At 37.7% G+C, this 22427-nt stretch overlaps 1 protein-coding gene across 9 annotated transcripts in view; it reads left to right on the top strand.

The window, feature by feature from the left end:
• The first annotated feature begins 2439 nt into the window (after nt 1-2439).
• Nucleotides 2440-22427, top strand: part of stxbp5b (syntaxin binding protein 5b (tomosyn)) — a 68996-nt gene continuing 49008 nt past the window's right edge. For all 9 annotated transcript variants that reach the window (XM_057858918.1, XM_057858917.1, XM_057858912.1 and 6 more), the window contains exons 1-7: nt 2440-2995; nt 7416-7513; nt 10410-10491; nt 10599-10699; nt 11360-11494; nt 12869-12932; nt 16099-16182. In XM_057858918.1, coding sequence (XP_057714901.1) covers nt 2849-2995; nt 7416-7513; nt 10410-10491; nt 10599-10699; nt 11360-11494; nt 12869-12932; nt 16099-16182 — 711 coding nt within the window. In that variant the 5' untranslated portion in view covers nt 2440-2848. The remainder of the gene's footprint in view (nt 2996-7415; nt 7514-10409; nt 10492-10598; nt 10700-11359; nt 11495-12868; nt 12933-16098; nt 16183-22427) is intronic.

Below are 22427 nucleotides of genomic sequence, written 5' to 3'. Positions count from 1 at the left end.
TTTTTCAAAACTAGCAAATCTTAATTCTATTAATTTATTTACACTTCTCCCTTACTGAAGTTGTTTCTTTACAACAGAAAAGGTAACAATGGTGGCAGTCAGATAGCACTTCAATTTTTTTCAGGTCATTCATTATCAGACAGAAGCAGCATTGCAAAATGCCACGCTAAAAAGTAAGTAAAAATATCAAAATGGCTTTCCTTTTTGTACTCTGAAGGACCATGGCCCCCAACAAAATGTTTACTGCATATGAAATGTGAATGGCTTCAACTTTCTGGCGTTACACTGGTCTTTTGGATGTCCGCGCAAGTTGATCCATTCTTCACAGTTTTTGGTTTCAGAAAGTATGAAGAAAACATCCTTCATATGTCGTAATGTCTAGAGTTGTTTCTCCAAGTTCCATAGCAGCAGTGTTTGATCGGCATGTTTATTTTTGAAAGATTACCGGAAAAAAACAAGCAGAAATATAATGGATTGTATGCAAGAGCGTGTGTATAATGTCCCACTTCCGCGTTACAATGGCGACGTCACGGTCTAAAAATGGCATTCGTGCGTTACGCTATTGCCAGGTTAAGAAAGTTGTTTCATGGACCAAGACCACATAAGTCGCCTCTCCTATTGCACCAAATGTTTTATCTGCCTGTTGGTTTATGTTTGTTTTAGTTTAGTGCTCATTTTTCAGGGGAACACATCCTCAATAATATTGACTGATTGATTGTGAATGACTCAAATTATATTTATTTAAAAAAATAAATATGGGCACTTTATTTGAAGCCAAAACTGTTCATGTCTTTGTTTTGTTCATTATATTAACCATGAAAATTCTGGTTCGGTCAATGCTGAATAAACCACTAATATTTTTGACCTACTGGTGATCAAAAACCCACGTGAATATACATATTAAAATTATATATATATTACCGGTTACCGTATCAGTAAAGGCCTTGATGAGCAGGAAGTTATCGATATCGGTTTAAAAAATGGATATCGTGCACCCCTAAAAAAATACAATGCATTCCTTTATATTGGTCGTTGTTATTATTTGCAGTAGTAACAATTTCACATCTTATTTACTGGGATATTATATTGTACCAAGGGTGTAGGTTTGGTCTTTTTATATTGTTTTTTTATTGTTGTTATATTGGTAGGGACAATATATCAGCAAAACCTGCATGTACACTTTTTGCTGGGGACGGGACATTAATAAGACCAAACATATTTGGTGAATGGGGGTCAGGGCTACATTTCTCACCAATATGAACCTAATTAATTGATAGGCTAAATGATGAATGCAAAATAAATCTGTATTGACCTATACTAACGTTCACACTGCAAATTTATAACATCTTAATCTGATAAATTTTTTTTAAATCTAGTCAAATAATTTTCTCCATCTTTTTGTGAGTGTTAAAGGCTAGGTAACAGATTAATGCGTCAGATTCTTCCACTTACTTTAAGTAAATATTACTATTTGTTCGAAATTGAGCCCATACAACTAGAAGTTGGTGATTTTTCACATAAATCAAGAAAAAAATTCTTTCAAATAATGTTTTGAACAATATTCTTGAATTAAGAACATTTCTGACAAACAAGTTTTTCTTTTAAGATTAAATATACAAACTTTTTGCTAATAAATCTGTTAACCTTGTTTTCAAATAGCTGTTTTTCTCATTTCAAGAAATCTCAGTAAAATCAACTTGAAGCACTGTAGCAGTAGCAAAATTAGTGGAGTGTTACCCACCTCCACAACATTGACGTTTTTTTTTACATTACTTACAGTGGCTGCTGCTGGCGGGAAAAAAACTTCTAATATCCCTCGCCGTTGAAGGGGGCGGAGGAGGCTGCATGTTGTATTTCTGTTGGGCTGTTAATGGGTGTGTGAGTATGTGTGTGTGTGTGTGTGTGGGGGGGGGGGTTCAAGTCATCAGCCAATCAAACGTGGGTTTGAGGGGGAAAAATGGACTGGTACATTCAGCGAGTGAAAAGGGTTCAGTGTAAGTCTGAAGATAATGAAAGTACTATAATTCACTTACTAATGGAAGGGTCATTTACAACATATGGATAGACAATCTAAATGACCTATATAACTGAAGTCATTATATAATGTAAACAAGGTTGCTTAAAAGTTGGTGGGTATAATTTGAGCATCCTGAAAAGTTGGTAGTGTTATGTCCCTACCGTCCCTATGCAAACCTACGTTCTTGTATTGTACTGTACTATATTCAACAGTATGACTTTATTATGATTTATGATAACTATTATTACTCATATAATGGTTTCATATGTCATTAATATTATTAGAGCCACTGTTATATTATCAATCGTATGACAACAATTTGTTAACAAATGTTCAAATCATTATAGGATTACTTTCCCTCGCAATTATTGCATTAAAGCTTTCGTACATCCGGGATTTTTCCGTAATTTCCGTAGCCTGTTAGCAGCTAGGGGCTGGCAACTAGGTTCCGTCCTTCCGCCCCGCTCGGCGACTGTGAGTGGGGCAGAGAAACGGGCTGACAGTGGTAGGGGAGGGCGCAGCGGCAGCTCGTCTAATCGCCTCATTCTCGAAGACGCGTAAATGCCGGATTGAGGCTGGGCCACGACGCGGGGACAGGTTTCAATCGATGACGTTCGGCGTAAACCTCCCGCTCCACGGCCCGCGAGATGGACACAGAACTGCGTTGAAAGTGTACGAGTCAAGCGAACCAGCTAGCGGCTAACCGCTATCTCCCTGTCTCGCTAAACCCTCCCCTCCCTCGGCTAGCCAGTTGACGGCTGCTCAACTCAACTCGCACGGTGCGGCACGTCTGCCCACCGCCTCATCCTCCGCAAGACACCACCAAAGAAAATGAAGAAGTTCAACATTCGTAAGGTGCTGGATGGCTTGACGGCGGCTTCCTCCTCGTCATCTTCGCCTGCCGCTCAAGTGGGGGCCGCCAAGGAGAACGACGCCGTCCCGGAGACCCTGCAGTCGGAACATTTTCAGCTTTGCAAGGTGCCGTACTTCTCGCTCCTTATCCCGGGGTGACAACTCGAGTGGGGAATTTGTACTTCTAAATGAACTTGAGTCTCATGTACGGTTTGTGTTTGGTGGCTTTCTGCCAAACAATGTGTTTGCACCGCACTGACTTGTTTCCCCCGGCTCTCATTCAGCCCCGGCTAGCCTGCGGGGCTCGCCGGCTAGTTAAACCGAGCTGGGGTGCCTCTTGTTCACATGGTTGAAAGACGACATGACGCTACCCTGTGGCGGTCATGTGAGATGTTGGGAGCTTCACTTTTCGTCTCAACTCAAGTTTCCTATTTTATTCGCTATTCCTATCATGAAAAACTGAATATTAACCTTAATAGAGCAAATGACAATTTTTGGTATTTAAACGAGATAATATAAACAACTTCATAAGGTCCTGGTGTTCACATATATGTGAACATCACATTTTGGATCATGAAGGCCAGGGCACAATATTAAAATTGGATCTACAAATGTGGCCTACATGACCAAAAATGTGGTGTCCACAAGTTGTCAATTTTTCATATATATATGGCGGAAAACACAGACAAGACTGAAAAAGCAGTTTCTTCTCTTGCACCCCTCTTTAAAATAAACTGCTGTATTTTAAGCCAAAAGAACTGTTGTGTTTAATAGAACAACATGTCTATATGCTGCCATAGCAGATTCATGGCCCACTAAGCCTCCGAACTATTTTTAATTTGTCCGTTTTACCCTGAAAACCCCCGTTTACAGACGTCGCGCAACCGCTTTTGTTTCAACCTAGTCATAAAAAGAAGGTAATTATATTTTTATTCAAAATGTCTGTCATTTTTAGCTTAGAATCATTATTTGATGTGTAATGTTTAGTTTAAAAAAAAAAAACTTTAAAAATTATTCACTCGCATATTTTAAACTTTTAGACAAATGACGTCACAATGAAAAATATGGTGTCTGTAAAAAAACTATCATAACTATCGCTTAATTATATATTTTTTGTTACTGTCGCATTTTCCCCGATATGTTAGACGATAAATAATCAATTCAAACAAAAAAAATTGAAAAATAACGTTTAAAAGGGTAACTATATGAAAAATAAAGTCTCAACCACTCCTTGTTGTCTGCGATTTCTGCATCGCGACCCTTGTTATATCACCATGTTTCACCCATTAAATTAAAAAAAAAAAAAAAAATCCGGCCGTGGCCATTCACAGCTGTGTCTTGACACTCGGTGATGAATTTATTGTCATTGTCATCATCATCATCAGATACATACTACATGGAGTTTTTGGACCGAAACATGGTATGTACGCAATACTATCTCGTTAAAATCGTGGCGTCTTTAATTCTGCTCTCGCCTCCAGATAGGGTTTTGTTGTTTAAATTTTATTTATTATTTTTTTTTAAATGCCCTCCTGTTCAAAATGTTTCTTCCCCCAGAAAACTGAGATTTTAAGCTTTCCAATGGTGTATCACACATGCATATCGGACAATTTATAAATTTGGCCAAATTGGGGGTCTCAGAGCGGAACTTCAAGTCACCTGAGTGTTTTCCGCCATATATATATATATATATATATATATATATATATATATATATATACGGCTTGTATGTACTGTATGTATGTATATGCACATACATACACATACTCACAAAGAAAATGATAAATGAATAAAATGTTGTTTAAAACAGAAATAAAATCAAAACAACTACACTCTGGTTATGCCCCCCTATATATATGTATATGTGTGGTATAATGGAAGAACGTCTGCCTCTGTGGGGTCTTTGCATGTTCTCCCCGGGCCTACCGTGGGTTTTCTGTAGGTACTCTGGTTTCCTCGCACATCCCAAAACATGCATGATAGGCTGACCGAACGCTCCAATTTGTCTGTAGTTATGGGTGTTTGCTGGTGTTTCCTGGTGTAGGCTAGCAACCAATTCAGGGTGAACCCTGCTGACTGACCATAGTTATGGGATGGGCTCCAGCACCCTTGAAACTCTCGTGATGATTAGCAGCATGGAAGATGAATGAATAACTCCTTGCCTGCCATTGACACAGACGGGCATCCAATTAATTTAGAATAGGAAAACGGGCTCTGTCAGTGCAGCCTGGCAGGCGTTTAAAGCACTGAGGGAAACCCTGTTCTGGTTTTGAATCTTTGCTGAGTTCTTCATATGTAGAGGCTTCATGTTCTCCCCATGCTTGCTTGGGTGTTGTCCAACCACTCGTGTCCAAAATTTTCCACAAGTGTGAATGTGAGCATAACAGGAATAGAACTCTATTTTAGAAATATAATTTATGAATGGTATTGGAACACATATGACATACATCACATTCTCTTTCAAGTTTAAGTTTGATAATTGACTCTGCAAATCCAAAACCTTCCACCGCTTGCTTCTGATGAACTCCTTTCTGGCAGTGTATTTGGAATCATTACAAGGATTAATAGTGTTGAATAATGTTGTTGTCATCTGCTTTTTCCATAAGCAATGGGATACGAAATTCATTACATCAGAGTATAGTGAAAAAGCCAATTTAACCCTTTAAGGTCTGGGCCTATTTTGTCTGATTTTGCATGCCTTTGAAGTTGCCTTTATATTTCAAAGAAAGAATTGTTTACGATGACCTGGTTTGGTCCCTTTTTTTGTGACACCTTGAACTTCATGTCCAAACTGTTGTTTCCTTCACTAACCAATTATAAATCATCATTTTGGGCCCAAAAAGACCAAAAATTCCAAAATCGTTTTGTCAAAATTTTTAATATTGATGTCCAATTGACAACCAAACATGCGTAACGAACCGTTTTGAAACTTTGTAATATTTATTCAACATGTTAGTATGAACATTCAACCAAAAAAATTTAGAATAAATAGTCTTATATTTGACAATTCAACATAAACAACAGGTATAGCCATAGGCGTTTTTTGCCTTTATACATGCTCTAGTCAAAACAGGTTATATACAGCAGACCAAACAGTGAAGAACAGTGAAAAAATATATACCATCTAACACAAAAAGTGTTTAGAGGCCATCTCTTTATGAGTTTAGGTATTGCGGCCCATCACCTGATGAAAACTATGTACACACAATCAAGCTTCTTGAACACACATTTATATACACAAATTGAGAATGCTGATTGTGGGGAAAAAAATATATATATAACATTGGAAAAAAAAGTATTTTCAAAAATATTTACAATAAACAAGTTAAATTTTTGTCAGGCTTGCCACTCTGAAAAGCAGTTTCGTTCTGGAATTAGACAGGGCTACATCACACAGCTCACACTTCCATGGGGTGTTGGTCCTCTTTCCACCCTTCCATTTTCATTTCACTTTACTTTCATTGTCACTATAAATGTACATGAAAAAAGTCAGTATTTATGAAAATAATAAAGTATAAAATAAAAATATATACAGCAATAAATAATAATGGAAATCTATATGTATGACAATAGAAAGAATACCATAGCTGAATATGTGCTACATCCCTAATCTTCATATAGAAAGTAGAACACCACAAATTATAAATTCCTGCCTGGGATACCCACAGTGCACGTACGACTTTGATCTGATATGCACATTTTATTATTATATTCACAAACACACACTTATATTGCATCAAAATTAACTTTGTCTTGCAATATAAAAAGAAACTTTCAAAAGAAACTTTTTCATCATAAAAAAAAAAGAGTGAGTTGGCTTACCTCTGCTCGTCGATGGCGTCACCCACGTGTTCAAATCCGTCACTATCTTCACTCGAGGACTCTTCTGAAGAAGACGATGATGACGAATTTGGACCATCCTCTTCCTCAAGTTGATCAAAAAGCACAATTTCTTGCGCTAAATTTAGTTTTCCGTTCATTGTCAAAGTCACACAAAGTCGCTGCTCGAACCAAACGGCCGTCGCTCGCCACCTCGCTGCTTCAGAACACTCCTCCCCTCTCGTTCGGTAGAACCTCGCGCGGCAGTTATATTTATAAAAAACAAAAAAAACAAAACGCATTTTGTGCTTCCACTGTGACTTCGAAAGGGTTCGTTTGATTTGTGTTTTTCCATGGAGCTTCCGTTTTGAAAAAGGACAAGAAATGATGGAAATATAGACATAAACAAATGATCCATGCAGCGTTTTAATGTTTTTTTGAGAGGACAATAAAACTATAAAACTTAAATGACAATATCTCACGTTCTAGTTGGTCGATTGACTTCAAATAATAACGAGAGTAAACCGCAACTTCCGCACTTTAAAACGAGACCAACCAAAGGCATAAGGGTGACGTAATTAAAACGTGAGGGCGCTTCAAAGACGACGTGCGCTGAGGACGTGCCGGCGCGTCCTTCGACTCTCAAGGGTTAATCACTTGGCCCTTCGTTTTGATGAAATTTCTCTGATGCTTTCTGATTCTCATTTATGCTTTGTCTCACTACTAGACCGTGCGTCATGGTTTCCCATATCAGCCGTCCTCCATGGCCTTCGACCCTGTGCAGAAGATCTTGGCCGTTGGGACGCAAAACGGAGCTTTGAGGCTGTATCCTTGGCTTAAACTGTACAGAGTTTGTTTTAAATTTAACCACTGTACAGTAATCAACAATTAAGTGTAGCGCATGTATGAGAGCGGAAGAACCAAAGTGAGGTCTGCTACATCAGTGATAGGAGTTAAAGGTGGAGATGGGACTGCATAAGGTTACAGCTATGAGCCCCTTCAGTTCAATTCTTTGTTTTTCGAATAATGGGATTTATTTAAGAAAATAAAGAAAAAATGGCAAGTATTCTTATTTTTAAAATGTTGCTTTTGGTAAGTTTATTTGACAAAAAAAGTTGCCAGCTTGGATGTGTATGGAAGCGATAGTTTTATTTATTCAATTTTTTAATCCCGCGCCATGAAAATGAATAAATTCCTGTTTTGAGGAGTCGTCTCAAAATATGATTCTAATTCACATAATAATGCTATTTAAGACTTGTTTTTATCCTGTCATAGGCGCTTTAAGGTTGCAAACGCAAAGAGTTGTTTTAATTTGGAGGTGGTCCGTCTGCTCTCACGTTTTCTGATTAAGAAACTGTTGTGTTTACACGGCAACTCTACCTCTTTAATGTGTGAGGTGGAGCCAATGGGATTACTGTCGTTCAGGCAATTGGTCCATTTATCAGAAGACAAGTTGCATCGATTCCCCTTGCCGCCCCCTGGATTTTGGAAAGGCCGTCACCGCTCGACGGGCCTGTACTCAATGAGGTGTCGACAAGCAATAAATGTCGAGTTTTACAAGATGTGCCCTCTGCTACAGTGTTTTAATCCGCCTGTTTGTGTGGAAGTGCTGCTGATTGCTTACTCAGGTAAGCCAGAGCTACCTTAAATGTTGACCTTTCACGGCAAAGTGACAATAATTCCAGTATGAGCGACAGGAACGCTTGATGCATTTCAGATGGGATGTGTCAACACATGCTTGCAGTTTGCTATGTACTTTTTGATATGTGAATATGTGAAATTCTGCGTTATAGCAGAGATCATAGCACTTGAGGGAAATTGACTTGTCCTCAAACCAAAACTAAAGAACAGAATGATAGAAAAATATTTGGGAAAAGTCTGGAGGCCCCTCTAAAAGGCCAAATTTTCTTTTGTTAAGTACCTAATGACCAAATTGGACTCAAACAGTGAAAATTAAATTCAACCCTTTCAGTGCCATTGACGATGATAGATGTCCAATCATATGACTCTTTTCATTCTTCTGCTGTGAACTTAAATTTGTTCATCCCGTAATTTTCGGATTATAAGTCACCTTTTTGCTTATTTCGAATCCTGCAGCTTATAGTCCTCCAGTGCGGCTTATTTGTAGATTTATTTGGGTTGATAGGTAAGACCTTATTTGACAGCGGCATTATAAGACTGTTATAATACCGTCATAATTATGACATGACACTGTCATTGGCATTAATGAATGCTTATGACGGATGTCTTTTAAGTGTCATCCAACAAATTTTGTCACCAACTCCATTTATGTCCAGCTCGGATCTTTTACATCCATTCAAAAGTGAGATAATTGGCCGGATGACACTAAATGACATTTGTCATAAGCCTTCATTAATGCTCATGACCGTGCCATATCATAATTATGCTGGTCTTATGACAGTCTTATGATGCCGCTGTCAAATAAAGTGTTACCGGTTAATATCTTTTGGTGTAAATATCCCGTAATACAGTGAAGACAGCTGCGGCTTGTGGTCCGGTGTGGCTTATCGATGAAAAAAATGTCATTTTCGTGTCAAATTTGTTGGGTGGTGGCTCATAGTCTGAAAATTACGATAGCTAGTAGACATCCAGTCCATTTGAACTGGGAATGCTGGCAATGAATGAATGAATGTTCTTTGGCTGCCACCCTCTCTGTTCAAATTGTTTGGAGGTCAACAGCAGCCAACGAGTTAACACACACACAAAAAAAGAATCTTATTTGTTTCATTGATTTCTTCCAACTTTGTAAACATTTGTTTAAATAAACTTTTTTCAAATATGAATTATTACTGGTGGAATGTGTGACATCCTCAGTTTTCCTAAAGAATGATGTTGTTCTCTTGTAATTTTAAAATATTTATAAAATAACTTCACTGGGCCTCATGTAACCCTATTATGCATATAATCAGAATAGGAAAATTAATTTTTTTCTTATTTCCATAAGTACATTTTTCATCTCTGTCAGCAATAACTGCTAAGCAGCTAGCTTCTCCTAGAAAAAAGTTAAATTCATAGATTTGCAAACCTGTTACATGCAACGTTTTAGTGTGATTATGCCAAATATTGTAAATATGCAATGTAATACAAATTTCACCATTGATCTGTTAGATGAAATAGGCTTTTGATATTTTATTGCCAATTATTGATAAAGAAAAAAACCAGGAAAGTGAATGATTTTTTTCAAGAATTCTGAATCAAATGTCTTCCAATTATGGAATGACCCATCTGTTATCTTCTGTAAAAAGATGGCATACACTCACACCCACCCACCCCTCCGCCTGAACATTAAATCCCATCTTTCGCCCTCATTACAAAAAGCCATTTATTGCCGAGTGCGAACATTGAGACATCCCAGTCTGCAGTAGTAATGACGCATCAGGCCAGAAATGGATCTCCGAAGCATTTTCCTCATTACAAATCATGGCAATAAGTGTCAAACGACACAAAACCCTCCGCTTGTTTTGCCAAAGCATTTTAACGTCAACTTTGGCTGTGACAAACATCTCTGGAGATGAGACTATAACCACACAACCTGGCCAAAAGTATTGGCACCCCCTTAAAAAATTCTCTCAGTAATTGACATAATTTACAGGAATTTGCCTAAATGTAATGTCACAAACTTACCGATATGAATTTGGCATATGTTTTTGGCCTTTGCCTTTGTCCATGTTTATTTTTCCTTAACAAAGTCAACCTGCAGTTTTGGACGTGCAGGCGTTGAATGCTTTTGCCAACATGAGAGTGGTGCCGCCGTCATCCAGCTACAGTTCCTCATCAACGAGGTTTGAATTTTGTTTTGTATCATACTTATGTCCTTACTATTCCAGTCACTACCCAATTGCATGTTTTATTCACAATTGTGGGATGTATTTTTTCCCCCTTTTCTCAGGGGGCGCTAGTGAGTGCCTTAGCTGATGACAGCATCCATCTGTGGAACTTGCGGCAAAAGATTCCTGCCATCTTGCATTCGCTCAAGTTCAACAGGGAGAGGTACAGTATCACTTGAAGCAATTCTGTTAATATATTCTGTAAGGCTGTTAAGATGAATTTGCATTCAGTGGTGGTTCTTGACCAAAATTACTGGGGTTTGGCTGAGGTGAGGCCAGTGTTTCGGAGGAAGGGGGGAACATATATGGATAAAACTATTTAAAGCTTTTAAAATGTTTTGTTTATTACAAGTTTAAACAAAATTCACAATTATCACGTTCAATAGACAAATAGAGGATATACTGTAAGAAAGAATGAAGTGCATAGTGCTGCTTGGTGCACATACAGTGGTACATCTACATACGAATTTTGTAATGCCCACATATGTGGACGTCAGGGCTTTATGGGGTTAAGTGTTTTGGTTTAATTACTAAAAATATAAAAGGTGAATAAACAATACAAAAATCTTTTTTTTTTTTTTTTTTAAATCATTGAAAGACTCCAGATCGGACAATATGGATTTTTCCAGATCGGACGATATGGATTTTTTTTATTTTTTTTTGACTGACTCAGCTTGAAACACCATACAATCAAACAAGGCCCATTTTTTTAACGTTTAATATTCTGACAGCTATGTAGTTTTCAGTTTCCTGAAGTGCTATTTGGAAGCCAAATGCTGCCCAGTGGCAACACATAAGTGAGAGTTACTTCTTCATCTCACAGAATCACGTACTGTCACCTGCCCTTCCAGAGCAAGTGGCTCTACATAGGCACGGAAAGAGGCAACATCCACATTGTCAACGTGGAATCCTTCACCCTCTCAGGCTATGTCATCATGTGGAACAAAGCCATCGAACTGTGAGTCCTCTTCTTTTTTGGCTTTCCCTCCTAGATCTTGACATTTTAGCAGAAATGATCACAATCACATTTCTGCAAAAAGAACTTATACCAGTCAGTAATCAACTCCATCTCTGACACTCATGAAAAACCAAGCCGTTTGAAAATAGGTTGAAAATTGGGCAATTTTTAGCTAAGTCAAAGCAAATGCTCCATTGACTAAAATAACGATAACGAAAATAACGATTTATCACCATATGAATCACACCCTCACAACCAGAGTGTAATTCATATTATTATTTTTATTAATATTATTAGTTTATTCATTTACAATACACATAAATAGTATGAAAATAAATACCCATTAATGTTAAAATGAATACATATACACTGTTATAATTGAGACTTTGCACACTTATATACTAAATGTTAATATTTTGGCCTTCAGGACCCAAAATGTTATCCCTACGTACGTATGTAGATGCCGTCTTTTTAAAAAAAAATTTTTTTATCTGGCATAAAAGTCATTTGCCCTATAAAAGGTTCTCCTTCTACAGATGAGTATCGCTTTTCACTTCCTTTAGTCATGGTTCTCAGCTTTTTGATTATTGTTGTTGCCTACCAGAACATTGAGATGCAATCATTCCTACTTCTCGTGCAAACAGATTTTCAAGTAACATTCTTGCAGGGGAAAAAATATGGAAAATGAAAAACAACAAGGTGGATTAAGGGGAAAATTATGGAAAATGGAAAATGAGAGGGTGGATGAAGGGGGAAAAATACAGAAAAGGGAAATCAAAGGGTGAATGGAGGGGAAAAATATGGGAATGATCTGGAAAACCCCCCAGGTCAAATTGATTGGCTATCTGTTGTCGTCAATGACGGGGTTGACTGTATTTACAATTATGTGGTGTGTCACGTGATGATTATTGAGTGAAGTTACTTTTGGACATTTTTTAACCCCTTCATCCTCATTGCTGCTGTATCGACTTAGCAGCAATGAGATCATTAGTCGGGCCAGCCAGACCGCTGCACTCTCAGGCGGCAACACTTTTCTCTCAGGCCAGATGCACACTTCTTCCCTCTCTCTGTTTCCACAATGATGGTGTCTCTGCACTCTGTAATCTCTCCCGTACCCTCATTTGACCCTGGGCTCCCTTCCTTCCATAGTATTTTTCTATTCTTTGGCACTCTTCTCAGATGAGACTAAAGTTTTTTTTCCTTCCTCGAAAGTAACACGGCTAACAACAGCATGTGAATACAACAGTTTCTTGTCCAGTGGCATCATAATGTACTCCTTTTTAATGTCGTATTAGCTGCATGCTAATGGGGAGAATGCAATAACGGCTAACTGTAGATGCCTGTTTTCTTTCCTCCATTTTAACCCCCACACAGATCCACCAAGACACACCCAGGGCCAGTAGTGCACATCAGTGATAACCCCATGGACGAAGGAAAGGTAACAACTGCTGTTCACTGACATGTAGCCAAGACCACACAGAGAATCATTGAAAGGCTAAAAGGAGTTTTCCTTTAAAAATGGGTAGTTTTGGATGGAATTTTGATCAGTATCGCTTACAGATTTGCACTGTGATAGATAGATAATAGATAATTTGATTTTAGGGCTGCCATTTACTGTCTATTCAACAGCTAATTGATTATCATATCAATCCAGGACTATTTTTATTGTCTATTTATCGTTTAGAGACATTCTTGAACTATGTATGGTCTACATCCTCTTATTAAGCAACTTGATAGTGAATATTTGGGTACACTTTATTTGAATGCTTATCATTATACTAACACAAGGCTGTCATAATCATGACATGACACTTGTAATGAGTATGAATGAATGCTGATGACAGATTTCATTGTCATTCAGTAAATTGTCTCGCTTTGATGCAAAGGTGACATTGTTTCAAATGTATGGGTTGTGGTTAGGGTTAGGACATTTAATGAAATCTGTTAAAAGCAGAAGTGGGGAGAGTAGCCAAAGACTGCGGATTCGTCGTGGGGTTTCAAAAAGTATTCAAAAAAAAAAAAAAAAAAAAAGTAAATTTTAACTTTTATTTTACCCGCAAATAAAGCATCATATCCAATTACACGCGCTCATTGGTCGTGAGTCAACCTACACGACATCTAGGAGGTTTGCCAAGTTCCCCTACGCATCACGTAGGTACTGTAATTAAATCCTACCTCACGGTTTTTCACTTTTCGGTTCTGGTCACCATTAACCCCGAAAAACGAGGGATCACTATACTCAAGTAAAAGTAGTCATCCCAAAAATTTACTCAAGTACAAGTTAAAAAAAAAAAAAAAAAAAGTGTTCACTTAATCACTTAACATTGTCAAATTTTGTTTTTTAAACAATGGTATCTATGTTTTTTACTCAGCACGTCATCCTCTAAATGAACTGTTAACATTATAACATTATACTCCAGGGGTCGCGTTAACCGAATATTTTCCGTCGTTGACTGATTTTTTAAAACGGTGACGGAAAAAACTGAAGTCCATCTGTCACTTTGACAGGTTGCAATTCACACCCCAGACCACAGGGTGTCGAGTGAGCATATTAATTAGCTATTGTCTCTCTTGATGCATGATGTCGTTGGCCTTACTCTGAAAAATGTCAAGGCAACTGAGTGTCCGAAGTTTCTTCAAAAAGCCCCAAAACGATGATGGTGTTGATAAAAGAGGTGAAAAAACAGGGACTACAGAAGCGGGCACGCAATTCAAGTCCATGCGCACCAGGAGGAAGGTGTAAGACTCCGTTCAGGCCACAGCACGTGAACTGTTAATTTCATTGTTCCATATGTAGCCTAGCTACTGGGGCCACAGTCATCTGTTTTTGTCACTGCGGAGAAAAAGTTACATATTCATCTGCTTGATGTGTGATGGTACGGTGTGGATTCTCTGTTAAGCTTGTTCGGACAAAATATTAATTTAAAATGAATGAAAACTAAATACTATTGAATATGTTGAAGCGGTATGCAATGTTAAGAGTCTTGTTAGCTCGAATTGCTGTGTCCAGCCGCTGTAGCTCTGCTGCTCTCTGTAAACTCTATTCAAGCCGGAACGCGCGCGGCTCTTAAGTGTCTCTGTCACGTGACTGTGTCGTAGCCGGTAACGTGCTCGGCCAAATGGACACACAAGTACGGAAGGTGAATTATGCCAAACAAAGGGTCACCACAATGTCATTATCATCATTTTAAAAATTTAAGTGACGGGTAAAAATAGATTATGACCGGATTTTTATGACCCTGTCAGTCAAAATGACAGACAACGAAAAAGTCTAGCGCAACCTCTGTACTCTAATTTATTGCATGACCAAAGTAATCCAAAATAAATCCACAAAAATCAACATATTCCGACTGGGGAAAATGTACAGAAATAAAACCTCACCTGTTCCAAGAGCATCACTGCCCTCTAGTGGATAAAAAATTTCCTACCATCAAGTTAAAGCGAGCATATCTCAGGTTTTCTGTGGTCTATTGGTACCAAATAAAAACTGGGAAAAAGGTAGAAGTCCTCTTTCAAGTAGTGTTGACTATTTGAAATAGTTTATTTTTTACGTTGCTCTGAAGACGCCAGGTGATTGAAAAGGCCTGCGTTTTCATAGGACTTCCACCTGTAAGCTTTTGTGTGGTAATATTATTGTATTCTTATGTCTTACTGCTTTAATGGAGTCATGTGATTATTGTTATGATGTCTTATTGGTGAAAAAGGTAGAGCTACACTGGCAAAAATAAAGTGAACCTAATATGTAGAATCAAAAAGAAAAATGTAACGACTTGTGTAGCCCAAAGTAGTGGAGTAAGAGTGTGTTTCTTCTTCACAAATCTACTCAAGTAAAAAGTCTGGCATGGTAAAACTACTCTTTGAAGTATTTTTCCTCAAAAAGTTATTTAATTAAACATAACCGAGTAAATGCAAAGTGTTATTTTATCTTAAGCATTCATTCATTAATGACATGTGTCATCATGAGAAGCATTCAAATAAAAGAATAGTCTGTATTCTTTCCGAATATTCTTTTATGCATTTTATTTATTTTTATTGTTTACATTTTTTTAAATTACTAAGACAAAAAAAAAACGTACTAAATGTTCAACTAATCAATTACCAAATTCAACTATTTTGATGGTCAATCATTTCTTTTCCCAGCTGACCTCGTGTGAAAAGCGAACTACACCCTAAACTGCACTTTGTTGTTCAGTTTTTTTTTATTTTAAGAAGTATTTAATTAAACGTCTTGATTTTTTTTTTTTAAGTAAAAGAAATATTCTAATTCCTGCAGTTCTGATGGCAGATGGTTATTTTTTGCAATTCATCATGATGAGATATTTGCAAACCTCTGTTTTGCATGTGAAAAACAATGATAATTACATATTTATAGTTCAGCTTTTCTCAGGGCATAGTATTTAGCTCCAGTGTGCATTTCCAGCTAAAATTTAAGGCCAAGAGTGATATAACAGTAAATAATGTGATTTATATATGAACCAATAAGTTAACTTATTGCAAAAATAATTGCCGATTAACAAAATAATTGTTTGTGGCAGCCCTATTGAACCTGCAGAAGTAACTGAATGATAAGACGTAGTTTGCATGTCTGTCTCTTGTCACTCCAGCTCCTCATTGGATTTGAGTGTGGCGTGGTGGTGTTGTGGGACCTGAAGTCCAAAAAAGCTGACTACCGCTACAATTATGATGAGGTAAGGGCCTATTGTGCTATTGCTCCGTACATTGTTGCGTAATGCCTTGACAAAAAACAGAAACACAAGACAACACTAAGCAAAGGACAGCGCTCGTTTACATGCTTTAAAGTTCAATTTGTTTTACCCTTCAGTCAAGGGTGTCAAACTCATCATTCTTTCAGACAACATCCTAACTATGGTTTTCTTTGGAGGGCAATTATGTCTTACAACTAGGATTGCCACGATGAATCGAGTATTAAAAAGGAATTGATTACCAAATGAATCGAGTATTTTGAAGTAGGGATGTCCCGATCCAGGTTTTTGCACTTCCGATCCGATACCGATATTTTTTTGCACTTCCAATCCGATACCGATACTGGCTGATACCGATACCGGCCTATCTGAGCATGTATTAAAGTTTAAAGTTATTTAGCCTCCTTACTTAGTTGTCAGACTCAGGTTGAAAAGGGTTTTAGTACTCTTGATAACAACTAGCCAGCTGAATTAGGTGAGTTTGAATAACACACAACGGTTGGTAACAAGAAACTGACCTGTTTATTCAGTGAAAAACACCAAACATTATAAATAACAAACAAATGGCATTGTCGGTCAGTAAAACGTGCAAATAATATTGTAAACTGTCAGTGGAAAATCCCACAAACCCCCCAACTATTAGATGCTTTTAATGTTTCATGCATTAGTTACAAAAATTGTATAAAAAGCCTCTCAGGTTTAAATAAACGACTATTTCAGTATCAAGTTAACATTTTAAAACAGTAAATAAAATACTCAAGTCTAGGGCTATCCCAAACGACTAATTTTCTCCCGATTAATCAGCCGACTATTTTTACGATTAGTTGACTAATCTTTTAATTTTTTATTTATTTATTTATTTATTTTTTACTAATTTAGCAATTAAATTTTTGAGACGCTTATCAATTCACAAAAACATTTTTTTTTTTTTTTACTAATTTAGCAATGAAATTTTTGTTGACGCTTATCAATTACAAAAACATTTTGGAACACTTAAATTCTTTATTAAAGTAAAAATAAACAGATAAATAACAATAATAAATCACAAACAATGAGTTCAAATGCTGATAGAATTAACTTGTGCAAAAGAATGGAATGTAAACAGATTCAGAACACTGACTTCACCTTTACAACATGATTCAAAACAATTCTTAAAAAAATACCTAGCATTAATATTATAGTGTACTGTAGTACTATATATAAAAGTATTATAATAATTATTCATTGCCAGATTTTTCATAAAGGGTGTCATTTTAAAGGTATTCTTAGTGTAGAATCTGAAGTATGTGGGATTAACTCCAGAAATCGTTATTTATATGACGAACATGACATGCTTTTATTTTGAAATGTTCACCGGAAGCACGCTCGCTAAACCGCTAATTTATGCTTTACAGTCCACAAAAAAATCACTTTTTGTCATTGCATGTGGTGTCAGTAATAGATTTTTTGTCCTTTTGCAAATGCTGTTAACCAGCGATTTTTCATGTTTGAAGTGCCACCTTTTAACTTCAAGTTTTGGACAAGGCTGCCTGTTTCATAGCCGGCTAAAGTAGGTCGTGTTTTTTCCCATTCACTTCAATGGAGCAATGCTAACGTATATAGTGTTTAATATAGATGTGTTTTCTTATTTTGTATGTCTGAACTTTAATTCTACAGCGTGTTGATGACATAAAAGAACTGGAGTTTCATATGCCATCAGCACGCACGCACAAATGTACGCACGCACGCGCGCGCAACGATAAAACGCAGCCGTGAAAATGACCGCCCTCATTTTTATTTACCATGCGATAAATGGAATCATTGCATATCGCGACAGGCTTAGCAACTTCAATAAACATGTCATTAGTTAGTTAGATGGACTTACAATCTCCTGTCGTTATCATTCACGGCCGACGTGCAGCCAAGCTTGGCATTGAAGAGACAGGACACAATAGTGTACCCTCCTTTCTTTCTTTAAAAATAAGTCAATGTTTTGGACTCTCTCTCTCTTGGTGCGCTTTTTTTGGCTTTGTGCCGATTTCCCCGCTTGCATACCAAGCGTCCGACATTCTGAATTTTCCACGCATATATTTTTTAACCCTTCATTAACCGTCGACGGGATGTTGTGCTCGTCGACGGATTTACGTCATCGATGACGTCGACAATGTCGACTAGTCGGGACAGCTCTACTGAAGTCCCCATTCTGTATCAGCAGCTTTAAACTATTCAATTCATTTAATTTTGCAAATCAACTGTTAAAGTTGTTAAAATTGCTCCCGTTATTCCATAAATTTCCCTTCTGTCTTCTTTTGACATGTGAAAGTTTTAAAACTGTTTTGAAGATAGACTCAAGTCAAGATTTTGCCGATTTAGGAGTATTTTAGATAAAAAGTTAACTAGGTTCGCTTGGAAGGTTCACTACAACAGCCTACAAGGGAAGTCTCCTGCTTTAAGATGGCGCTTGTTTACTAATGCTCCTAGTTTTCAATGCATGTGTTGCTAAGGGCGTCGAGTCTGTCATTTAGCATCTAGTTCTATATACATATGATATCGACTAGACAAGCATGATGTTTACTCTCGGAAGCATGATGTTTACTCTCGGGACGCAATGCGGTCCGTTTCTCATTGCGTCCCGAAGACCGCGCTGTGTATTAGTTCCGCTTTACTTGACATATTTCAATAATCGGAATTTGGATGTTTGTGAATCGTTCTCCAATCTTCCACGGCCGAATCGCTCAAGGATGTAATGACGTCTGGGCATGTTGTACCGTGGTTCTAATGCTGCATTCCAGAAAAGTGGGATGTCGGACTTTTCCGACCTCCGACTAGGAAAATATCATTGGAACGCCACTCGAACTGGGAGGTCCAAGTCGCGAAGTCGGAGAAAAAAATAACTACCTCGACTTCCAAGTTGTTTCAATCTGACGTCACTGGCACTCAAGAAAACGTATTGAATGATAACACAATAATGTAGTAATCAAGTTTATTTGAGACGCCATGAATTTTTTTCTCATACGGTGAATTATCTTTGTTGTGCTACTTTTTTATATTGACGATCAGCAAAGGATGTAACTAAAAAAGGCAGTTTACAGTGTGGGCTATAACGCAGCTGTCGTTTTTCCTCTACTATTTGATCGCTTATAGGAAGGAAGGTTCGCTGGAGGTCAAAATGTCTTTGGATGGCCAAAATAAAAAAACACCTCGTCGCCATCAGCCGTCTTTGTTGTGTACATTTGCTTAGAACACTTTGAGGTTGGAACTGGTACCATCCGAGTGGGATAAATCCGACTTCCCACTTCTCTGGAATGCAGCATAAGTGTTGGATGGTGCGTCTTTACTCACGAGAGATAATGGCTCGTCATCCAGAATTCTTCGGCAATGACTCTTGTTATTCCCTGGGCTTTGGGACTGTCGAGTGCCAGTTTGTCACGCATAGCAAAAGTTTCTGTCAGTGTTAGTTGCGTAGGACCTTTCTTTTTGTCTTCGTTTTTTTTAACATACTCCTTATATTGTTTGTGGTGGATTGTCGCTAAATGCTTGATTAGGTTGGTTGTATTAAAACTTCTTACAGCTTTACCACCACGCTTGACTTTATTGTGGCATATGTTGCACTCTGCCTCTTCGTCTTTGTCGTCCTTTAAGGTGAAATGACCCCACACAGCTGACATTTTTACCGATAAAATCTCTCGGTAAATTGGGAGACGGTAATGTAATGTGTTTAAGGTGTGCCGTAAAATGCGGACCGGATTTTAGGGTAAGTGAAGCAAAAACTGGAATGGATTATGTATATCGGTGTGCTGGAAAACCCGGACCGGATTTTCAAAAAAACGGGATCGGAAATCTGGATGGAATTTTTCCGTGTCGACCGATCCAATACCGATGCGCATTTTTTTGCCCATATCGAGACATCTCTATTTTGAAGTACAGGGTGTTCCAAAATGGTTGACCCCATTCTAAATGTCCATATCTCGGAAACTACTTGATGAATTATACACTTTATGTTGAGTTTTATTGGTTAAATTTACAAAGAAAAGTACAAATATTTGTTGGTTCTATGACAGATTTTCATAAATCTTCAATATGAGCAATATGTCTTCGGTAACAGTTCCTTGTGCAGCTTTAATTCTGAGTTTTGTTGTTTAGTTGGTGCCTTCTTTGAAAAATTTGTGAAGAAGGCATGCTGCACTGTCTTCGGTGACTGAGTCCGAGCATACTCTAACACGCAAAATGCCTTTTCTTTTGAAGTGAACGGCATTTCTTAACCTGAAAAGATAGAAATGCCAAGCGCTACACACAAAAACTTGACATGTTTCTACACAAGCTGTGAAAATTTGAGGTCATTCCAACTAAAATTGTCAAAATTATTGGCCTACAAAATGGCCCTAAGATGAGTCCCAATCCTTTTTTTAATTAATTTTTTTTTTTTTTTTTTAATGAGCCTTTAATGGCAAATATTTTCTTATTTGTCAATTTTATTTTTATTTGTTCATGTGCATTTTTTGATTTTAAAAAGGGGGGCAGTAAATACTCTTTATTATCTTCAAATGTTTTGTTTTTAATTTAAAGTAAAAAGTGATGAATTACATTTTTTGTAATAACATCAAAACGGGAAAGCAGTAGATTTCTTTTTTAATAAAAAAAAAAATCAAGGTAAAACATTAACATTACATTTGCAGTTTGAAATTTGAATCATTCTGGTGACGGTAGGTTCTGAAATTTAGCACTATTTGACGTCGTACCATGCCTTATTAGGCAAGTACTTGCTCTCTTCGTTCTTTCTTCACGCCCACTAATATCAGGAGCACTGAGAAAAGCCGTCTGCAGGTTGCCGCAATCTGGTTAAAAAATGTGGCACATTAAGGATTAGTGTTGCACTGATACCATTTTTTGGCGCGGATACTGATACCAGTAGAAGTTTTTATTGCATACCTGGTATGGGTGACAATAGTTAAATAAACCTTTGGCTCTCAAAGGCCAAAATAGTGCTAAATTTGTGAAATTAAAACATGTATAGTTCTAGCCCAACAGTAAGAAAGTAAAAATACAATTAATGAATAATGGATACACTTTTTCAAACCCTGAGACCCTGAATTTTGCCTCTCAGAGGTTAAACAATGCAACTTTCATGAAATTATAAGTAATAATAATTGACCACAGCATCCTGTGTCTCTATTAGCCTTCCTCATTGTGCACCAGCAGCAACACTAGGCTTGCCAACCGTCCTTTGAAATAAGGAATCGTTCCGAATTGAGAATTAAAAGTTGCGTTCTGTATTGACCCAATACGGAATATATATAGGTACATTTCTATGCATTTTAGGAGTTTTGGGACGTGTCCCTTTTTTTTTCGTCGCCTGTACGGCTTTGGGCGCGAGGGGAGCGTCCCTTATTTCTATTTCTGAAAGGTGGCATATTACCCTACTTTTGAAACAGGTCTCAAATTACTGCTGCATTTCTTTCAGTAAAACACAATAAAAGTATAGTAAACAAACTGAACTGACCAGGAATTGTTGCTCCATTCCAGCCCCCTTCCTCTGGATAGCAGTCCTGCTGTTGCAACCTCAAACTCTTTGTGTTCGTTCACATGTTTCGTCTTCAAATGTTTTATCAGGTTCGTGGTGTTGAAACTGGCCGATTTAACTCCACCACTCCAGACTTTCAGGCCCCAAATATTGCATGCAGCCATTGTACGCAGCGGAGATTATAAGATGAAATATTTCCAGACTGCCGGCATTTTTCTCTCGTAGTTTGTTTTTCCTACATATGAAAAATTGGTTAAGAACGGCTATTGGCGTACGCTCATTGGTCAGGAGCAAGCCAATAGCGATAGCTGCTTGGCATGCAAAGTGATCACGTGTTCTCACACAACAGAGATTGTAGTGAGCGTCAGGAGAAAAAAATGGCTGCTGTCAAGTGTTATAATACTGGACTGGTAAATGGTATCGTCGCCCTCTTTGGTAGTACTCTCCGATACCACCATTTCTGACCGGATCGGCTCCCCAGCCGATACTGGTATCTGTATCGGTGCACCTTTATTACCTGATTATATACTGTAAACAAAGCATTACTTAAATCTGCACAATTGCATTTGCATTGGTTTAGTACAATACTTTCATCGCACGACCATTTCCTGTCACCTCCCTTACTATTCGCTGTTTACCCAGCTGAGAGGCACTTCTGACGACTTGCTCACCGCCAAAATTTGGCCCACTTGTCTGGTTCTCGATCAACTCAAAGATTTATTCGGGGAGT

Source organism: Corythoichthys intestinalis, chromosome 15 (assembly GCF_030265065.1).
Source record: "Corythoichthys intestinalis isolate RoL2023-P3 chromosome 15, ASM3026506v1, whole genome shotgun sequence".
NCBI lineage: Eukaryota > Metazoa > Chordata > Actinopteri > Syngnathiformes > Syngnathidae > Corythoichthys > Corythoichthys intestinalis.
The sequence above is the reverse complement of the archived record's forward strand: the minus strand, read 5'-3'. Positions and strand labels throughout refer to the sequence as shown.